Raw genomic sequence first — 21,292 nt, 5'->3', positions numbered from 1 at the left:
TTTGAATAGTCTTGACTCCTTTGAACATTCCATCTGTGGGATTTTCATGATTTTTAATTGCGAAAACGGCAAGTCTGATCAGTTAGAAAAGACATAGCAACCCAGTCCCAAGATCTGTGCCGAATTTGGTGGATTTGTGTCAGAAATAATGGTTTAGGCATTTTGGGAAAGAAAATAAACATAATCCAAGTCTGTAGAAGTCTGCTGACTTTGTCAAACCAACATAATTAAAGATGAACTTTAGAAATGTGTGGAAACTACACAGTTATCATGGGTTTATGCATTTGGTGTAGTGTGTAAAACACAGTCGGTGAGGAATGGGTTAATGAAAGAGGGCGGACACTGGCACTAGTGGCGCGTGTGCGAGCTGATCATGTGGTACAGCACGGATCTGTCACATAAACATAGCCTTGTGCACAGTTGTTTAGGCATTGAGCAGAAATAATGCTGATTATTGATGTTTATACATACTGACAATATATGGATGGACTGATTTAACACAAAGCGTTTTATCGGAGGAGAGCAGACCGATGGAGGAGATACAGAGGTGATGCTTTGTAGCCTAATAGCCACTCTTGGTTTCTCACCCACACACTGAAAGCTCTGGACTGAGTCTACATAAATACAGTACTGCTAGCACAATGGATGGGATGCATCGTCTGTGCCCTCCTCTTCTTCGTACTTATAGATCTTAGTACTAATAAGGATCAGCAAGCTGTTCAGATAAAGGTAAAACAAATGTGCGTTTGGAAGCTAGTTAATCACTTACTTAAGCAGACATTAAATAGTGAATGCAGAATAAATGCCTTGTTAAAAATACAAAGTACCTTTACTTTTAGCATGATTGTTGATTTACACACAATATTACCAAAGCATCAATAATAAATAAATAAATAAATAAAAACAGTTACAGAAAAAGGTGCTAGTAATAATGTCATATATAATGCCAATATACAATATATACAGGTGCATCTCAATAAATTAGAATGTCGTGGAAAAGTTCATTTATTTCAGTAATTCAACTCAAATTGTGAAACTCGTGTATTAAATCAATTCAATGCACACAGACTGAAGTAGTTTAAGTCTTTGGTTCTTTTAATTGTGATGATTTTGGCTCACATTTAACAAAAACCCACCAATTCACTATCTCAAAAAAATTAGAATATGGTGACATGCCAATCAGCTAATCAACTCAAAACACCTGCAAAGGTTTCCTGAGCCTTCAAAATGGTCTCTCAGTTTGGTTCACTAGGCTACACAATCATGGGGCAGACTGCTGATCAGACAGTTGTCCAGAAGACAGTCATTGACACCCTTCACAATGAGGGTAAGCCACAAACATTCATTGCCAAAGAAGCTGGCTGTTCACAGAGTGCTGTATCCAAGCACGTTAACAGAAAGTTGAGTGGAAGGAAAAAGTGTGGAAGAAAAAGATGCACAACCAACCGAGAGAACCGCAGCCTTATGAGGATTGTCAAGCAAAATCGATTCAAGAATTTGGGTGAACTTCACAAGGAATGGACTGAGGCTGGGGTCAAGGCATCAAGAGCCACCACACACAGACGTGTCAAGGAATTTGGCTACAGTTGTCGTATTCCTCTTGTTAAGCCACTCCTGAACCACAGACAACGTCAGAGGCGTCTTACCTGGGCTAAGGAGAAGAAGAACTGGACTGTTGCCCAGTGGTCCAAAGTCCTCTTTTCAGATGAGAGCAAGTTTTGTATTTCATTTGGAATCCAAGGTCCTAGAGTGTGGAGGAAGGGTGGAGAAGCTCAGCCCAAGTTGCTTGAAGTCCAGTGTTAAGTTTCCACAGTCTTTGATGATTTGGGGTGCAATGTCATCTGCTGGTCTTGGTCCATTGTGTTTTTTGAAAACCAAAGTCACTGCACCCGTTTACCAAGACATTTTGGAGCACTTCATGCTTCCTTCTGCTGACCAGCTTTTTAAAGATGCTGATTTCATTTTCCAGCAGGATTTGGCACCTGCCCACACTGCCAAAAGCACCAAAAATTGGTTAAATGACCATGGTGTTGGTGTGCTTGACTGGCCAGCAAACTCGCCAGACCCGAACCCCATAGAGAATCTATGGGGTATTGTCAAGAGGAAAATGAGAAACAAGAAATCAAAAAATGCAGATGAGCTGATGGCCACTGTCAAAGAAACCTGGGCTTCCATACCACCTCAGCAGTGCCACAAACTGATCACCTCCATGCCACGCCGAATTGAGGCAATAATTAAAGCAAAAGGAGCCCCTACCAAGTATTGAGTACATATACAGTAAATGAAAATACTTTCCAGAAGGCCAACAATTCACTAAAAATGTTTTTTTATTGGTCTTATGATGCATTCTAATTTTTTGAGATAGTGAATTGGTGGGTTTTTGTTAAATGTGAGCCAAAATCATCACAATTAAAAGAACCAAAGACTTAAACTACTTCAGTCTGTGTGCATTGAATTGATTTAATACACGAGTTTCACAATTTGAGTTGAATTACTGAAATAAATGAACTTTTCCACGACATTCTAATTTATTGAGATGCACCTGTATATTTAAGACAATCTACAGCATATGTGTGTCATCTTGGCAGGCCAGTGACTTTAAATCAGTTACATCCAATGAGCTCAGGTTGGTATGAAAGTAACCAGATGGACTTAAGCTAATGTTCCTAATTTCCTCTTATATTGCTCCTGTTGCCCTGGGACAATGTGCTGAGCAGCCCTGCCCTCTCGGATCTGATGGATGCAAGTGTACCAATTGGACTCCCAGGCCTGTTTTGCTCCAAATTAAGTCTGGAGGTAATTAATCGTGTTAACAGATCTGGGTTTTACGCCTTTGACTGTCTTTAGGGACCTGCATAGAACAACATTGCTCGGGTACCAGCGCTTCATGCCCATCTTGTGTTACTAATGGTGAGTTCAAGAGATTTGTGGGAAAAATCACTTGAGAACTGTGTATCACTTTTTTACTATGTGTTTTATCCCTCTCTCTCCTATTTGATCCAGTCTTTTTGAGTGTTGGGATGTAGTAGGGATGTACTCGCCACAGAGGAAGGACTTTGTCTCTTTGACACTGGGAGACCAGCATAGTCTCAGCTACACCAACGGCAAGCACCACAAACTGTCCTGCTGGAGGGTTAGTCATGTACCTTGTACAAATCAGGGCATTATTTACTTCCATTATTACCCTCATGTTGTTCCAACCCCATATGACTTTCTTTTTTCCAAACGTTAGTCTCAGTCACCATTCACTTTTATGGCATCTTTTTTCCATACAATGAAAGTCAATGGTGACTGAGGCGTACATTTGTGTTCCACAGAAGAAACAAAGTCATATGGGGTTGGAACAACATGAGGGTGAGTAGCTAAATGATGACAGTAACAATCTCTTTAAGATGCCATCTGATCTTTTTACCTTGCTATTGAGGATAGATATGGAGTATTATGCATATTTTTATTCATCAGCTCTCATGTTCGAAGGCTGATGGATTATTTCTTTTTGTTTGTGTAAATGAGTTTCATTTTCCTGCTGGCAAGCCATCTAGATATCTATTTAATATTCTGAGAACGCCATGCTGATAGCAGCCAATACTTTTTATTTTTTGTATTAAATCGAAAACTGGCACTGAGGATTTGTGGATCTGTATCATGACCAGAGATGTCAAACTTCTGTGTTTATCCATCACAAATTGTATCTGCTAATTTGTATATGGGTAGATAATACATAACAGGTCCACTGCCTTTTTTGGACCAACAAGATTTTAGGTTTGAAAGTATTTGAACGTATAAAGGAAAGTGTATATCTAAGGTCATATAGCTGGTTTGTTTATTTTAAGATTTTCACAATCTTTTAATCACCTCTTTGCCTTCACTAGTTCTCTAACTAGGTCCTAACAATGGTGTGACAATTGATTTTTTTTAAAGTACAAATAAGAATTATTGCAATTAATGATGTCATAAAAGCTGCATGCATAATAATCATAAAAGAACTAGCAACATTCTATTTAATATTAGTTTAAATTATTAATTATTAGTATTTAAATTAGCATGTCACACCACATGACAAAATTATTTTGTGCTGACAGCTACCTATATTCTTGATTGTCGTCATAAAGCAGCCATGTATAAAACAGATTTCATATTTAGTTTGAAAGGTGACTGATTTTATTGAATACGTACGTAGCTAAATGTCTTCCATAATCCTGCATCCCCATACATTTTAAGGGATACACGCATAATTTAGAGATGCGTGTTTATTGAATTAGTTCAGTTGTTTAGTCTTAATGCTGTAAAAAGATCTGCACTGGGGGAAAAAAAATTCCAGATTTGATTTGTGAGTGCAGGGATAAATGATATTTTTGTTCTTCCCCAATAATTTAGTTTTATCACTGCATTTTTGGCAGTTATTGCATTTGCTCCATTCATCAAGTGCACATCAAGCCATCATACATAAAATTGCAGCACTTTCCTTTGATTGTCCTTCAGTTGTTTGTGTTTTTGTGTCAGAAATGGAAGCAGCTGTCTCGACTTCAACGCAGTCTCATTCTTTTCCTGCTGGCCTTCCTCTTCATCTGTGGGATTCTTTCATATCCAAGTCTTACAGAGCAGTGGAGAGGTACTGCCTCTAATCTGTCTAGGATAGTATTTTTGTGATGCAATTGAAACTTTGTAATACAGCATTTTGGTACTTCTGTCTCCTTAAGATGAATCACTTATGGTGTATTATTCCTCTTTTGTAAGTCGCTTTGGATAAAAGCATCTGCCAAATGAATACATTTACATGTAAATGTACTGCACACAATCCACTTTACATTTCACAGGAAATGAAAGCTAAAAATGGATTCCACATCAGCTGTTACATGAATAGAGGTCTAACTGGTACAATATCTGCTTATATACACTACCAGTAAAAATACATGTTTCTCTTGATCTTTAAAATCTTTGATCTAAAGACTTATGTATGTAACTTTGTTTAGTGTAAAAATACTTTCCTCTATCCCAGCTAATATGCAGAGACAGCTATAAGTAAGCCATCCATATATACATTTTCTCAAAATCTGTAATCACTGTGTCTCTATGAAAATGACGACAAGGAACACCCACAACAAGCACACTCCAAATAACGCCCTCCTTGGATTATAAAGCGATTCTATTGGCTAAAGAACTATTCAAATCCTGTGCAATCGCAGTGATTCATGATGTCTTAACTGTGTAAATATAATAAAAAATACGTTTCGAATTATATGTCACATATATTATTAAACCGTAGATATAAATTATGAAATACATTTTTTTCTCCAGTTAGCTCACAAGCTAGACGGTTAGCCTATTAGCTTAACATACGCTGGCTTCTTCTCCTTTTCATTTTCAGCACATTTCTCCTTATGGTTGCCATCTAGTGATACGGCAGTATGACAATATTTAATAGAACTTTTAAGTTGCGGTACATTTAATAATTATACCTTTTTTTTTTTTTGTGTATCTTTGTGGTTAGGCTTAGGGCTAGGGATAGGTGTAGGTGTTGGATTGCTGCGAGACTCCAAATAAACACAACAAAAACAGTGTATGAATGTGACATCCAACTGTTGCAAGACTTCACCATTTCACTGGTTATTTAAAGGAATAGTTCACCCAAAAATGAAAATTCTCTCATCATTTACTCACCCTCATGCCATTCCAGATGTGTATGACTTACTGTTTTCTGTAGAACACAAATGACTTTCTTCTTTTAAAGTTGGCTGTTTGTTTCCCAGGCTTCTCTGATAGATCAATCAAGGAGGACTGGGAAGAGATGGATAACAGAGGTCTCAGGCCCATCCCTCCTGGCTTCGTCCCAAAACAACTGGTGGTGCCTCTCCCTGAGGTCATCGAGGATATCCCACCGGAACTGCTGCCAGAGACTCAAAGACCAAGTGTTCCAATCCTTCCCAAACCTCCAGCCATGGTTAGTGATACAATGTTTTTCATAGAGTTATTTAGGACATTTAAGATGCTGTATTGGTTACTTTGTCTCAGTTGAGTCATTTGCAAAGGTTGTTACAGACCTTGCTGAAAAGACCAGCTTAGACCAGTCATTCTCGCAGCACATCTGGCCTGTATTGTTGAGCCCTGAAAGCTGGTGACCAACCTGACTGTTAGTAAATATTTATTTATCTTCCTTCTAAGATAAGATCCTTTGTGTACTTGTCTCTTCTTGTGTTGGGTGGTTTGAACTGTCAGAGGAAGCCCCCCAGCAAGCGCGGTCCTCCTGCCCTACAGAAACGAGGGAATGTGACCAACTGGCAGTTGAAAGACAAAGAAGAGCCCGTGGCCAAGAAAGACGAAGAGGAAGGAAAAGAAGTGAACACGGTCATTAGGTTTGGACTCATTACATTAGAACAATGAGTCAGGATATTTTTATATGTGATTTTTAATAATGACAGTTGCTTAAATGTTCAGGATTAGAAAGATGGAATGATCTGTACTTGTTGGCTTAGTACTTGACCTTTTGAGTAGGCTGAGGTATTAAAATTGAGACTGTACCGGTACAGAGTTCTATTTCCATGTATTCGTTATTAGCTGCACTCATATTCTTGGAGCACCTAAGACCTTTACCTACTTCACTAAACAAATGATTTTTTTGGCACTGTGGTTCTTCAGAAATATCTCTCACTTTATTCAGGCACAAATTTATAACAAATTCCTTTAAAATGGGCAGAGATGTTATTAAATGGGTAGGAAATGTCCTGTTTCTTATACCTGCATCCACTAGTGCTTTTTCTACAATTGTATAATCCAGTGTTGTACATCAATTGCATCAGATGAATTATCATGATTTTCTTTTCTTTTTTTTTTTTTTTTTGGTCATTGTGCTCTAGCTGGCGTGGGGCAATGATAGAGGCAGAACAGGGAACGGAGCTTCAACCCACCGGTCGTGGAAAAGAGGCAGGAACACCGGCTGATTCTGAGGGGGCTGCCCCCTTAAAACCAGGTATCAGAAACAAACCACGGATCTGAGGTATCATTCATGTCCGTAACGTAAATGGTATGAGCAGTAACAATAGTGACGCTTGCCTTCGCTAACACGACTAATAATGATATTTCCTAAGTGGAAAGATACTGTATGTTATTATCATCATATTGTCAGCAGGAATTAATCCCATATTACATTTATCAAGAAAACAATAATTTATTTGATTCCTTCTTTGTAGGGATACATGTACTTGTAGCTTTTTGCTAAACAATGACGATCATAGGCCTACTGTAGCTACGGATTTAATACTCTGCTATTTATTTGTGTACTCAGTGACAGTTAAACCTGTGGATCGTGTAGAGGCAGTGCTTGAGGCCTTCAGGCATGCATGGAAAGGCTATAAGGCATTTGCGTGGGGTCATGATGAACTGAAGCCTATCTCTAAGACTCATGGAGAGTGGTTCGGCCTGGGTCTCACTCTGATAGATGCACTGGACACTATGTGGATAATGGGCCTGAAGGACGGTGAGTCTCATAACCACAGCTTCTGCCTGCTTATCTATTTCATGAGCACTGTGTGTACGTTTTAAAGTCCCCAAGAAATGCCTTGACGAGCACAGTTTGATTTGGTGTTTTGAAGTATTTCCAACTGAAACAGGAAGTGGGGGTGGGACATGTTGAACGACTTGTCCCATTTTTAAAATAGCTATCAGGCTTTAGTTTACAGCCACACACACACATACCACTTTCCACCATGCTGCTCATGTCAGAGCCGCTTACGGTATTGAAGCGATCTCAATACCGGCCAGCTTTTCCAAAATCTTGAGAACCGAATTATGATATACTCGAGAACATTAACCCACAAATGCACACAGCACATCACGGTCTTTGCTTACGACGAGGCTGGAGCCATTGTGCAGGTCCAATACAAATGAATAAAGATAATATATCTATGTTTTGAATTACAATACACTTAAGCATAGAGAATAAGGAACACTTACTTGAGCTGTACTTGCAAGAAACCTCCAGCTGCACAAAAAATCTAAATAAACTTTCCTCACGTCCAGCTCACAAGTTGGCATGTCCCAGAAGTGATCATCCCTATGCATATTCCCTTCGAAGAAAATTACCCTCTACTGTGAGAGCTTCAGATTGCTGAAAGGTGATAATGGTCAGCCTAAACTCACTTTTAAAGTGATTCTTATTGGAAAATCTGTTGGGAATGACCCTACAGCATGGATTGTGCTCCCTTCAAAGTGTCCTGCAAAGGCATGATCAGCAACCGTTAAAAAAACAGCCTGACGCATTGAACAGTTGTATGGGCATTTGATTGGACAAGGTTTCTTAACCTCTATGTGACGTCATGGATGTTCCTGAGTCTTTTTAGCCGGAATATGCAGATTTTAAATGCTTATCTTCTGAAAACAAAATTTGTCAACGTTTAGAAGTACACTAGCATATACCGTAGATTAACTTAAAGCTAATAGATATTGACTAAAAGCAGCAAAGCTTTTATTTTGATTTCACTGGGTCTTTAAATCTATTTCTTGTCCTTTTTCTATTAATTTGAAAGAAACTATATTGATAAATAAAGACTTGGCAAAATGTTGTTTTCTCTTTATCTCTCTATTTTCCTCTGATTCTCTCTGTATTAGAGTTTGAAGAAGCTAGAAAATGGGTCGAGACAGAATTATCCTTTTCCAAGAATGTGGATGTAAACCTTTTTGAGAGTACGATCCGTATTTTAGGGGGACTCTTGAGCACATACCACCTGACTGGAGACACTCTGTTCCTGGACAAAGCTGTGAGTACTTCATATCTAAAAGTAAGAAAATATACAGTATATTTTTAAAGATTTTTGGGTTTTCAGCAGGGTAGTATATCCTCTTATGTTTTCCACAAGTCCTACACATTGCCTTTCATTTTTTTCTAGATAGCAAAATAAAGTTCCTACTGCCTACAATTTTTGGTCATGTGATGAACCTATTTTCAATGGCTTTTAATAAATATATTATTTCATATATCTGTTCTTTAGAAAGACTTTGGCTCCAGATTAATGCCTGCCTTTAAAACCCCATCTAAAATCCCCTTCTCTGACGTGAACATTGGTAAAGGAACGGCTCATCCTCCACGCTGGACCACAGACAGCACTGTTGCAGAAGTGACAAGCATTCAGCTTGAATTCAGAGAGCTCAGCAGACTTACTCATGACCCACAGTACCAGGTAAAATCACCTTCTCTCTCTTTTCATCTATGCTATAGAGCGCAACATTGCCCGCCCATTTTTTCACCTGCCTGTGTTCTGGAAGTATTTTTCCCATTCATTTTTTCCGTAGGCTTTTCATAAAATCATTCATAAAACAGTAAGCCATGAACCAAACCAGCCAACTCCAAGGTGAATCACAAAATTACAAACTTTGATTTGAAACAAAAGCATTTAAAAATCGAACAAAAAGACAAAAGAACAAGACTGTGTACTTACCGTCTTTCACAAGGGCGCAAACTAGAATACTGTGAAGCATTGCGAATGATGTAATTGAATAAAAACAATTGAAATATATAAAACTATTGATTTTAGGTTGTTGATTATTTGTATAGAAACAATATATTTTAAGTTTACTGCAAAATATTTAGATATACACAAACAGATTTGTAGTTTAAAGGTGCAGGGAGACAGAAGTGAAGGCTTGTTTGGCGAGCTTTGTTGGCCAGAGTTCTCTGATTGGTGGATCTGTCTCTGCTAGACCATGGGTAGTGTAGTTGTTCACCAGGCTATTAAACACAAAATAACTGATGGCTTCTAAGGCAACTAAGGCATGCACCAATGATGAACAACCTCGGAGCTCACGGTAGGTTGGACTGTAAATGTTTATAAGTTATCGTTGATAATCAATTTGTCTGTAGAAAAACTAATGGGATGTTTTCTTCCGGAACCAGACTGTTGCACTCTTTCCTTTCATCTCTACTTTCGCTGTCTATAAAAAGGACAAAAAAATCCCAAGAATAGAAAATTAAGAAAATAAAAAAACCATACAGTTCAAGTTGTCATTCTTTTTGCAAACATCATCAGAACACTAAAACAACTAAAATCAGCTGAGAGGTTTAAATCATAACAGGAGTCATTTTGTAGCATCTAACTGTACATTTTTGCCATTGCTTGTAATATATTCAGAATTGTGTGGTATACCACTGAATCCATACACTTTCTCATTCTTAGAAAGCAGTGGAAGACGTGACAAGACAGGTACACACGTTAGAAGGAAAGCATGATGGTCTGGTGCCCATGTTCATAAACGCCAGCAGTGGGAAATTCACGCGCAAAGGGGCCTTCACGCTGGGGGCACGTGCTGACAGTTACTACGAATACCTGCTCAAACAGTGGCTACAGGGTGGCAAGAAAGAGACCGAGTGAGTTACATTGTAAAACAACAGATACAAATGCAGCTTGGGCTGAAGAGTACATGATGTCAGTGCTTAGACCTGGTGTCAATAGTCCACTGGTGCTTTTAGCTAATGGGCTTCAGGGATTTTCACTGAGCCTAATGGACTGAGGTTATGATGGGATGGCATGATTGATTCACATTTCACTGGTAGGGTGAACTGTGCAGGAAAATAAACAATGTAGAGTCTGAGCACATTTTAATCATTGTATAAAGATGGTTTAGAGAGGACTGTGCTTTTGCTTCTAAGTCTTTTGAGTGCAACTTGGTATTACATGATATTATTTTGATGTTTTTAGTAATTTCAAGGTAGTTTTGGTTATTTCAATCATGTCAATTGTGAATGCTTAAATTTGAACAACAACTTAAAGGTAAAGTTCAACCCAAAATGAAAAATCTGTAATAATTTACTCACCCCTTTCTTTCTTATGCAGAACAGAAGGCTTGGGAACGATGCAGCTTTCACGTATCGATAATTGGAAGATTTTCCTGATGATTATCGGTATATAACGGGATTTTTTTCAGATATAAATAGGGCTGCTCATTGCACAATGGTCTTTGTCTTTTCAAACATGTTTCTCAACACAACTTTGGTAAAGTGTGAGCGGCTGGGTTAATTAAAGTGGGTCACGCAATGGACACGTCTGGCGGATGACATGGTGCGTTCTAAAATTCGAAACAATTATTTATTATGAAGGTTAAGCACACACCGCAGGCTCGCCGTCTCTGGAGGCTGTTAAAAATCCTGCAGCGCCATGGAGCGCAGCTCACATAGTTTTCCATTAAATTCTTATTCCATTAAAGACTCTAGCCATCGCTGGATGATATATTGTGTATAAGTATCTTTCATAGAGCCTACACAATGTATTTTCAGTTACAAGTATGTTTTTTTGTGGTTTGATAGCTTGAATGAAAGACCTGTTCAATGGGAAATTGCATAATAAACGTCGCCATATCTAATCATTCAGTTTGCACAGTTAAACCAGTTTCATACACTAACCTGCAAACTCATTAACGTCACTTTGTTCATTTATGAAGTACAAAAACCTACATAACTTTGAGCTTGTAATGTGTGTGTGATATCTGTGTCTTATCCATGCCGTGACCAGCTTCAGTAAATGTTATGTCACCCCCTTGTGGTCTCCCAAATATATTACATCAAACTACATTAAATAGAATGCAAGTGGCAGTGAACTGAAAGCATATATTAGGCTTCTAATTTAAATGTCGGCTGATGTAATATATCGAGGCCTCAAAATTTAACGATCAATAATCGTTATATCGATATTTTATGACATCCCTACAGAACACAGAAGATGTTTTAATGAATATCTCGGTCTGTCTTTTCAGAACAATGGCAATGGATAGGGACTCACTTCAAAGATTATAAAAGTCGTGTTACTATTGTCATGTGAAGATGTTTAGTTCTGAAATCATTTAAGTAGTTTACTGTGTTTGTCAGGCTGTTATTCTGTCTCTGTCTCTCCTGCTGGTGTGCTGATGATTGTGTATGATGGGTCATTATGATGCATCTCAATGCTTCTCATCACACCTGAGCCTGGTTAGCCTCTTGCTGGTGTTACATCATATACGCTTGCTACTCACGGCTTCTGTTTTGAATAATTCATTGAAAAGGTGTTCACTGGGGTTCAGTAGACACGGACTGTTAATGAGTTTGATAAATATCTCTTGTCTGGAATATCAGATCACCCCAAGACCAGGTCAGTGATTAAGCGAGTCTTAGTCAGTGACCGGTAAGGTGGTCTACAGATTTAAATAACCTCTGTATCCTACCTGTATTATCAATGAGATCTGTCTTTAAGACCTCATAGATGGGGTCAGATCTCAGGGTTGATTTTCATGCAGTGCAGAGACATGAATGGGCATACATTATGAAATGAAGTGTCTCTCTAATTTAATTTTCCAATTGAGATGCAGTAGCCTATTTTTGCCTCTAGAGGGCAAAAGAGTTTAATTCCGTTGCAGTTTGGAATGGAATACTAGCTTCTTAATGAATAATGTGCAGTAAATACTGTATGGTGCCTACTGTTTTTAAAAAAATATAGTAAGTGTAACAGTAGGCATTATTTGCTGAAACTTTTCAAACAGTCACATGCTACATTATTGTCATATGACCTCATGTGATGTTTGGGAGTGGCGTCCAGTTATCATTTTGGAAATTACAATTTGTATTTTGCAGTTTATTTAATTTTGTGTAAATAATTATATATATATATATATAAATATAATATTTTTTTTTTGTCAGTCCAATGAAATGAGTCAAAAAAGAGATAAAGTAAAAAAAAATCACAGCGGTAATTACGGTAAATTTTTTCACACTGAAAATGGAAATCAGCTGACTATTCTATGCATACAGAAAATTCAAATACTTTGCACAGCATGCATACTACATTCATTGTGGAAATAGTATGGTATTTGGAACATAGCCTATTCCTGTGTTTGCAGATAAATAACAGTTTGATGTGTCTATATCTGTCTTTTCAGGCTGCTCGAGGACTATCTTCAGGCTATAGAGGGCGTCAAAAAGAATCTCCTGAGACAAACATCTCCAAGTAAACTGACCTTCGTAGGGGAGCTGTCCAACGGCCGTATCAACCCCAAGATGGTGAGAGGTCAAAACCTTCGTTTCAGCTGCCAAGTGTCATTCTTAAGCATTCTTAAGTCTTTACCTTATAATATATTTAATCTAATAGCTGCAGCATCTGTAATTGCCAGTCTTAAATCAAGTGAATTTAATGAATTTGGCTCCCTTCACAAGGATAGAAATAGGCCATTCTAATTGGATGGAAATGGAGATCTGAGACCTCTGTTACCCTATGCAAAACATCCTTTTTAAAGACCCCATGAAATGGCTTGTCGAGCATTTTTCTTTCCTGTATTGACGTATGTCCTATTGATTTGGCTAGATGTATCAAAGGGCTCTTCCCTTGTTTTTAAATATCCAATAGGTTTTAGTTGTCACAGCCAGAAATGATCATTTGCTGTTAGCTAGTTGGTTGCAGGTGGTATTAGGGGGATGGATATTCTTGTTCTGGAGAGGATTTGATTGGACACAAATCTGTTTAGTGCAAGATCATCCGTATTTTTGGTCCATTTTTCTCTGTAAGAGAAAGACTGCTTTAAATCTACTATAGGTTAATTTTGGTCAACTTTAACGAGTACACTAGTGTATAGATGGCTTTAAAGCTAATAGACATGGACTAAAACGTCCAATTTTGATTAAATAGGGTCTTTGATGTCTTTTGTCATCATAACATTCTCTCTTTCTCTAACCCAGGATCATTTAGTGTGTTTTTTGCCTGGCACTTTGGCTCTTGGTGCTCATAATGGTCTGCCTTTGGATCACATGGATCTGGCCCTGCAGTTAATGGAGACTTGTCATCAGATGTATGCGCAGATGGAGACGGGCTTGAGCCCTGAGATTACTCACTTTAACTTGCAGTACCACAACGAACGAGACATAGATGTAAAGGTAGACTGACATTGATATACAGCCTAAATGAGTGAATGCACACACATACACTGCACTTATATAAAGTTATAGTCACTTCACATCCTGAATGGGGGAAAAAAACGACTTGAAATCTGATCTGAGTGCTTAGACTAAAACACATTTCCAAATATCAAATTTTTTTATCAGATTTCAACCACATATGGATGTGTTAATAATGGAGAGACAGTGCAATCAAGGTTTTTATGGTTCTTTTTTCTAATATCGATTAGAAAGAAAAAAAAAACGGTAAAAGTTTACAATAAGGTTCCATTTGTTAACATTAGTTGACTACATTATTTAACATGAATTAACAATGAACAAAACTTTTTATTTATTAATCTTGGGTAATGCTAATTTCAACATAGTAATACATTGTTAAAATCAAAAGTTTTCTTTAATTAGTTAATACATTATGAAATAACAATGAGCAATTGTATTTCTGTAAACAAATGTTACAAAGATTAATAAATGCTGTAAAATTATATTGTTCATTGTAAGTTCTTGATACCTAATACATTAGTTAATGTTAAGGAATGGAACCATAAAGTGTTACAGAAAAAAACATATTTCTGTTCTCAGAACTTATGAGAGTGACTTTTAAAGAAATAGTTCACCCAAAAATGAAAATTCTCTCATCATTTACTCACCCTCAGGCCATCCCAGATTTGTATGACTTTCTTTTTCTTCTACTGAACAATTATGAGGATTTTTAGAAGAATTTCATCTCTGTAGGTCCACACAATGCAAGCGAATGGTGACCAGAAATGTGAAGGTCCAAAAAGCACATAATGGCAGCATAAATAATATCCATACGAGCTCTCGGAGTGGTTAAATCCATGTCCTCAGAAGTGAAAGATGTGGGTGAGAAACAGATCAATATTTAAGTAATTTTTCACTATAAATCTCCACTTTAGCTTTCACATTCTTCTTCTTTGGTTTTTGACAATTTGCATTCTTCATGTTTGTTGCCACCTTCTGGGCAGGGAGGAGAATTAATGGTAAAAAAAGAATTAAATATTGATCTGTTTCCCACCATGAAGACAAAGATTAAACCACTGGAGTCGAATGGATTACTTTTATGCTGCCTTTATGTCCTTTTTAGAGCTTCAGAGTTCTGGCCACCATTCACTTGCATTGCATAGACCTACTGAGATGAGATATTCTTCTAAAAATCTTTGTTTGTGTTCAGCAGAAGAAAGAAAGTCATACACATCTGGGATGGCAAGAGGGTGAGTAAATAATGAGATCATTTTTATTTTGGGGTAAACTATCCCTTAAAGATGGTTGTCACCCTTTTGCATAAATGGCAGTATTTTCTCAATATGTGGGTGGTTAACATGACATTTCAAGCAGTGTCCTACATTGTGGCATGCTGTAATTTATCTAAAACTATTTTAAACAAGATTTGTATTATTTTACTTTTAAAAATTAATTTACAAATTGTTTGAAATGAACTAGTACAGACAAAAAGGTGATTAAAATGGTGAAAACAAAAAAATAAACATCTTCCCATACCATATATTTATTTAAGTATATGTACATTTTAATCTTAAATCCTGATGTTGAATAAAACAAAAGTTCAACTGTAACATTTTACAATACGGTTCTATTTGTTAACATTAGTCAATTGTGTCATATATTATGTATCATGAACTAACAATGAAAAATAGATTTTTGCAGCGTTTTTAAATCTTGGCTAATGTTAATTAATTTATAAAGATACAATCATTCATTGTTAGTTCATGTTAGTTCATAATGTCTTAACTTATGTTAACATATACAATTTTTAATTAAAAAAATGTATTAGTAAAGTAGATGTTGAAGGTAACATTAACCAAGATTAATTAAGTGCTGAAAATATTTTTCATTGTTAATTCATGTTAATTAATGTTAACAAATGCAACCTTATTGTAAAGTGTTACCAGTTCATCTTATATAGACATGTTATACAGTATGTCAACTACCCTGTGCATTAAGCCTGCAGACAGACACAATGTACTAAGGCCTGAGACCGTGGAGAGTCTATTCTACATGTACAGATTCACCAAGGACAGCAAATACAGGGACTGGGGCTGGGACATCCTACAGAGTTTTAACAAGCACACTAGAGTGAGTGAAAACTACTTAATTTTTTACACATAAATCCAGCATGTTGTATAATCTTCTATAACATCACTTGGTTCCTGTCCCAGGTCCCCAGTGGTGGCTACACATCTATAGGTAACGTCCGTGACCCTGTGAACCCTGCGCCTAGAGACAAGATGGAGAGCTTCTTCCTGGGAGAGACGCTGAAGTATCTCTTCCTTCTGTTCTCTGACGACAACGAGCTGATCAGTCTGGATAAGTACGTGTTTAACACTGAGGCCCATCCTCTTCCTATATATGGCCTTCTACATCCTGACGAGAGAGACTGGGCTCATGATGGTCCTGATGTAGACCTCAAAAAGAAATGATGCATGCTTGCATAGGAAGTGACTCCTCAAAAGTTTTGTATTAGATTCTTATGGTGGGAAGCGCTGTAGAGTTGATTCTATTCTGAATAGAGGTTGTGAGTTATGAACTGACCTTTAACTGTGCACTGAGGTTTATTAGAAAACGGTGAGACTTTTTAATCATCTAGAGGGGTTTTACAATGAAATATTTGGTGGCGGTATCACTGATTTTTTGTAGGAAAAAGCTTGGTGTCATGAAATCGTGTTCTTTAAAGACAACGTGAATTATCTCAAACACTGTCCACTTTAGTTGTTTACTTTAATCTATGAACTCACAGGACGACTGCAGAGGCACTTTTGCATGTTGGACAAGTCCATCAGATACTCAAAATGCGTCCTGTGACGTGGAGGATGTCTCATCTTCCACATTTGGGACGGAAACATTAATGTCAATGCTCCATAAATCACAAGGCAGACTGTGATTCACACACACACTGTGAAAAAAAAACAAGCATTCTGTAAAATGAAGACTTTTATTCCATTTTACATGTTTCTGAGTAGATGGATGCTCTCGATTCAAATGCCTTGCCTTTATGTTTGCAAGCTGTTCCAAAGGGACACTGCAAATCAATATCTGTTTCCCTTTTGCAAGAGACAAGATGCATTGGGAATTGGTTTGAGTATTTAGCAGTTCCTCCTTTAGATTTATTTAAGTTATTTGGGCTGGTTTGAAGCCTGCAGGATTTTGTATTTTTCTGTTATTTAATGTAACTTAAACCTTGCTTGAATTGTTGCATTGTAGATTTGTTATCAACAAATTTTGTGGGCTCTTCCACAGCACTGGATGCTTTGACGATACATTTAGTTCCAACTGAGATCAAATATGTATATATGATCTTATCCTAATTCAAATTTCACAGATGACTAAAAGCTCAACTAATTGAAAAGTAGCTTGAAGGATAAACTGTTTGTCATAAACAGGACCACTGAAGTTGTTGCTGCTATTAAAGCTGCAAAATTTCCGTTTGTTGTATCAGAGCGCAGCGCTGATCTATATCCACGCACTGCCATCTGTTACAATAATGTTGGATGATTGTAAACAGGTTTGCAGAGTTTCAGTTGTACATCAAATGCTTATTTCTTAATTTAGGTCCTTGAATGCTCCGGTAACATTTTTGGTAACATTTTTCAATAAGGTTGATAATGAACAATACTAACAATAATTGCAGCATGTTTTAATCTTGGTTCATGTTAATTTCTACATATACATTTATAACATTTAAAGTAACATTAGGTAATGCATTATGAAATAAAGTGAACTAAGAATAAAATATAAATTAACATCAACCAAGATTTATAAATGCTGTAAAAAATTATTACTTGTTAGTTCATGATACCTTTAATGCATTAAAGGGACAGTTCACCTAAAAATGAAAATCTGTCCTTATTTACTCATCCCCATGTTGTTACAAAGTATGACTTTCTTCCGTGGAATACAAAAGGAGAATGTACCGTTGTAGCTCAAACAGTACAGTTGCTGATCTTTTGTGTTCTTTAGAAGAAATAAATGAATATGGGTTTGGAGAAACATGAGGGTGAGTAAATGATGAGAGAATTTTCATTTTTGGGTGAACAATCCCTTTAATGCAATATGAACTAACATGAGCAGTATTATATTTATAAATTAACATTAAAGGGATAGTTCACCCAGAAATGAAAATTCTCTCATCATTTACTCACCCTCATGCCATCCCAGATACGTATGACTTTCTTTCTTCTGCTGAACACCAACAAAGATTTTTAGAAGCATATCTCATCTCTGTAGGTCCATACAATGCAAGTGAATGGTGGCCAACATTTTTAAGGTCCAAAAAGCATAAAAGGCAGCATAAAAGAAGTCTATACCTCTCCAGTGGTTAAATCCATGTCTTTAGAATCAATATGATAAGTGTGGGTGAGAAACAGATCAACATTTAAGCCCTTTTTACTATAAATTATCCTCGCTGCCCAGTAGGTGGCGATATTAACAAAGAATGTGAATGTGAAAGTGAAAGTGGAGATTTATAGCTTTTTGTACCTTCAAAGTTTTGGCCACTATTTACTTGCATTCTGTGGACCTACAGAGCTGAGATATTCTTCTAAAAATTTTCATTTGTGTTCAGCAGAAAAAAGAAAGTCATACACATCTGGGATGGCATGAGGGAGAGTAAATTATGAGAGAAGTTCACCCAAAAAGGAAAATATCTCTTTAACCAGGATGAATAAATTCTATAAATATACTCATATATTGTTCTTTTGTTAATCCATAATACCTAATGCATTTAGTAATTTTAAGAAATAGAAACTTATTGTAAAATTTTACCAATATATTATTTTCCAAAAAGAAAATGCTTGGAAACTCCATTCTTGACTATTGTGTGCCACCTAGACATGTTGAGTTTATTTGTGCTGTCAAGTTTATGTTGTTCCTATCATTTTATCTGTCTCTGGCCAAACAACAACCATCCAATCATGATATTTGAGACTTTTGAATCTGTCAGACTAGAGCAAAATGATCTTTCAGCTGAAACAATTCATTTTCAGGGTGATTGACATTTGCATTATAATATGTCTGTTCCATGATACAACCCTCTTGCTGCTTCTAGTGATATAATGTAAGAATCTGCATCTCTTGTGCCTTTTGATTGATAAGAATCTGGAATAATCTGTGCCATAATGACAGATTTTTCACTGATTGCTTCTCTCCGCTCTTTGCTGCAATCAGCGGTTTGTTATTACCGCTTGTGATCGCTAGCAAGTGTTAAATGAAGTAGCTCAGAGTGGACACAGATCGGATGAGGGTTTGTGAAGGTCAGTGTGTGTTACATTTATTAATATCCAGCACAGCTGAATTGTATTTAATAATGTAAAGTTGTGATTGCATAGATGCTACCAGACAGGAGCAGGTCTCTGGGGTTGCTGACATTCATTATGTAAAAAAGATGATTAGAGGTGTAATTGTAAATCAGTGACCATATATATAAGTTAAGGAATTGTTGATAGCCATTGGAATTTATGCAACTTTATTTTGATTGATTTTTTTTTTTTTGTTTGTTTTTGGTTTTGTTTTTGTTTTTTTGAATTGCTTTGTACTTTCTTATTAGTTGTGCTGTGACGGAAAAGAAAATAGTAAAATGAAGTCACAGGCTTATGTTCAATAACAAATGCTTTTGAGATTTTGTATCACAGAATGTATATTTCTACAATAATTTCCGCCTGTGGAGCGAGTTCTTTCAAACCAAAATGGACCTACCAACCTAGTGCAATTATACTTTTGTTACTTTTTGGATTACATCATGTCAGTTACATGCTATGAAAAAAAAAAAAAAAACATAGGCTTGCCAACCGTGTATGGTATCCTGTCTTTGTCCTGCCAAATGCTCACCCCTGGAGATGGATAAGATATGAATATTGTACTTTAACTTATTTAAAGGTATAGATCACCTCAAAATGAAAATTGTGTCATTTACTTACCCTCATGTTGTTTTAAACCAGTATGAATTTCTGTCTTCTGCGGAACACAAAAAGAGTAGTTAGGCTCATTCATCATTCTCTTGTATCCTTTTTCCTTTTCAGTGAAAGTGAATTGTGATTGTGGCTGTCAGTCCCTAAAATTTTGCCTTTTGTGTTCCGTGGAATTGTGGATTCATATGGGTTTGAAATGAATTTTGAATGAGTAAATGAGGAGATTTTTCATTTTCAGGTGAACTATCCTTTTAAATCCCTCATTCCATCCTTGTAACTGCCATTTAAATACCCTGCCTTCATGTTGTGGGGTGACTAAGCTTTACAAGCGCACATTTATTTTGTACAGTATTTGCACTGTAGTTACACTTCATATAGTAACTTCTTTTCTGTACAGTCTTGCAACTATTGATTTAACAGCTTTCAATGCATCAGTTAACAAAATAAAGCAGACGAGCAGTTAAAGTTATGGCAGTACGGTCTTTTTAATGACTGCAGTATATTGTTTTCCACTGGCATATTTGAAATCGCAGTCAGATCCAATACACCGCCTGACACCTAGTCAGATATGTACTTCGGTTACGCCTTTGTTATCTCTGATCCTACTCGGATGGCCCTCTCAACCAGGGCAGAAACAGCACTGCAAGGATTTCCAATTTACTCTGTGAAAATATTCTGATGCAGTCTTGTCTGAGGGTTTTCATTTATTCACTTTCTGGGTTGCTGATGAGGGTTTCGGTCAGGTTACCCTGACCTGACTGCACGATGTGTGGTGTTCTGTCATGCATTTATGATAAAGGGCTCAGACACACTCCTGCAGAGATAGATTGGAACTTCCTATCTTGTCATGAGAGCTTCAGTCTTAGGGGAATGATATTGATTATTTTTCAGACACAGTTGCCCCAAAGTGTTTGGAAACTTAGGCCACACTTAAAAAAAAAAAAAAGTATGAATTTAGTTGCATTAGAACGTGGAAATGTGCCGAACGTTTTTTTCAATATTTTCTTGCCATTTTCATAACCTCTTTAAAGCAGTGTTCTATACAATAAAGTTACGCTCAATTGATTGTGGCCACAACAATTAAATCGACTAATCCCTCTTTTCTTTTTAAAAGGGTCATGAAATGCTTTTTTATAGTTTCATTATCTGATAATGTTAGTAAAGATTCTTTTTCACCAAAACAGTCGTAATTTTGTAATATATGATAATTTTCCACCTGGTCTCTGACAATCTTTCTGAAAAGCTCTATTTTTGCCTCAGCTCCTCCTTTAAACTTCAATGAAAACGCCCTCTGTTATGATTGGCTAACAGCATGCAGCCCCTCAAATTGAGCCATTTTTGAAACTCAATCGGAAGAAAATAAACAAGCACCAAAACATTAGAAATGTACATTTCATGGTTTACACACAGCGCACATCCAACACATTGTTTCCAAATATATTACACTATTCAT

The 21,292-nt window shown here is 36.8% G+C and overlaps 1 protein-coding gene across 1 annotated transcript; it reads left to right on the top strand.

Annotated features, from left to right (window-relative positions):
* Positions 1-409: 409 nt before the first annotated feature.
* Positions 410-20,502, top strand: LOC127428602 (endoplasmic reticulum mannosyl-oligosaccharide 1,2-alpha-mannosidase-like). Its single transcript, XM_051677042.1, has 15 exons — positions 410-729; positions 2,718-2,910; positions 3,004-3,133; positions 4,504-4,612; positions 5,751-5,941; positions 6,217-6,353; positions 6,855-6,967; positions 7,283-7,474; positions 8,605-8,753; positions 8,985-9,173; positions 10,167-10,357; positions 12,895-13,015; positions 13,688-13,882; positions 15,881-16,012; positions 16,096-20,502. The coding sequence occupies exons 3-15, from the start codon at positions 3,032-3,034 to the stop codon at positions 16,354-16,356; spliced, it is 2,082 nt and encodes a 693-aa protein (XP_051533002.1). The 5' UTR covers positions 410-729; positions 2,718-2,910; positions 3,004-3,031; the 3' UTR covers positions 16,357-20,502.
* The last annotated feature ends 790 nt before the right edge of the window (positions 20,503-21,292 follow it).

Source organism: Myxocyprinus asiaticus, chromosome 38 (assembly GCF_019703515.2).
Source record: "Myxocyprinus asiaticus isolate MX2 ecotype Aquarium Trade chromosome 38, UBuf_Myxa_2, whole genome shotgun sequence".
Taxonomy (NCBI): Eukaryota; Metazoa; Chordata; class Actinopteri; order Cypriniformes; family Catostomidae; genus Myxocyprinus; species Myxocyprinus asiaticus.
This window is presented reverse-complemented; position numbering and strand designations above follow the sequence as displayed.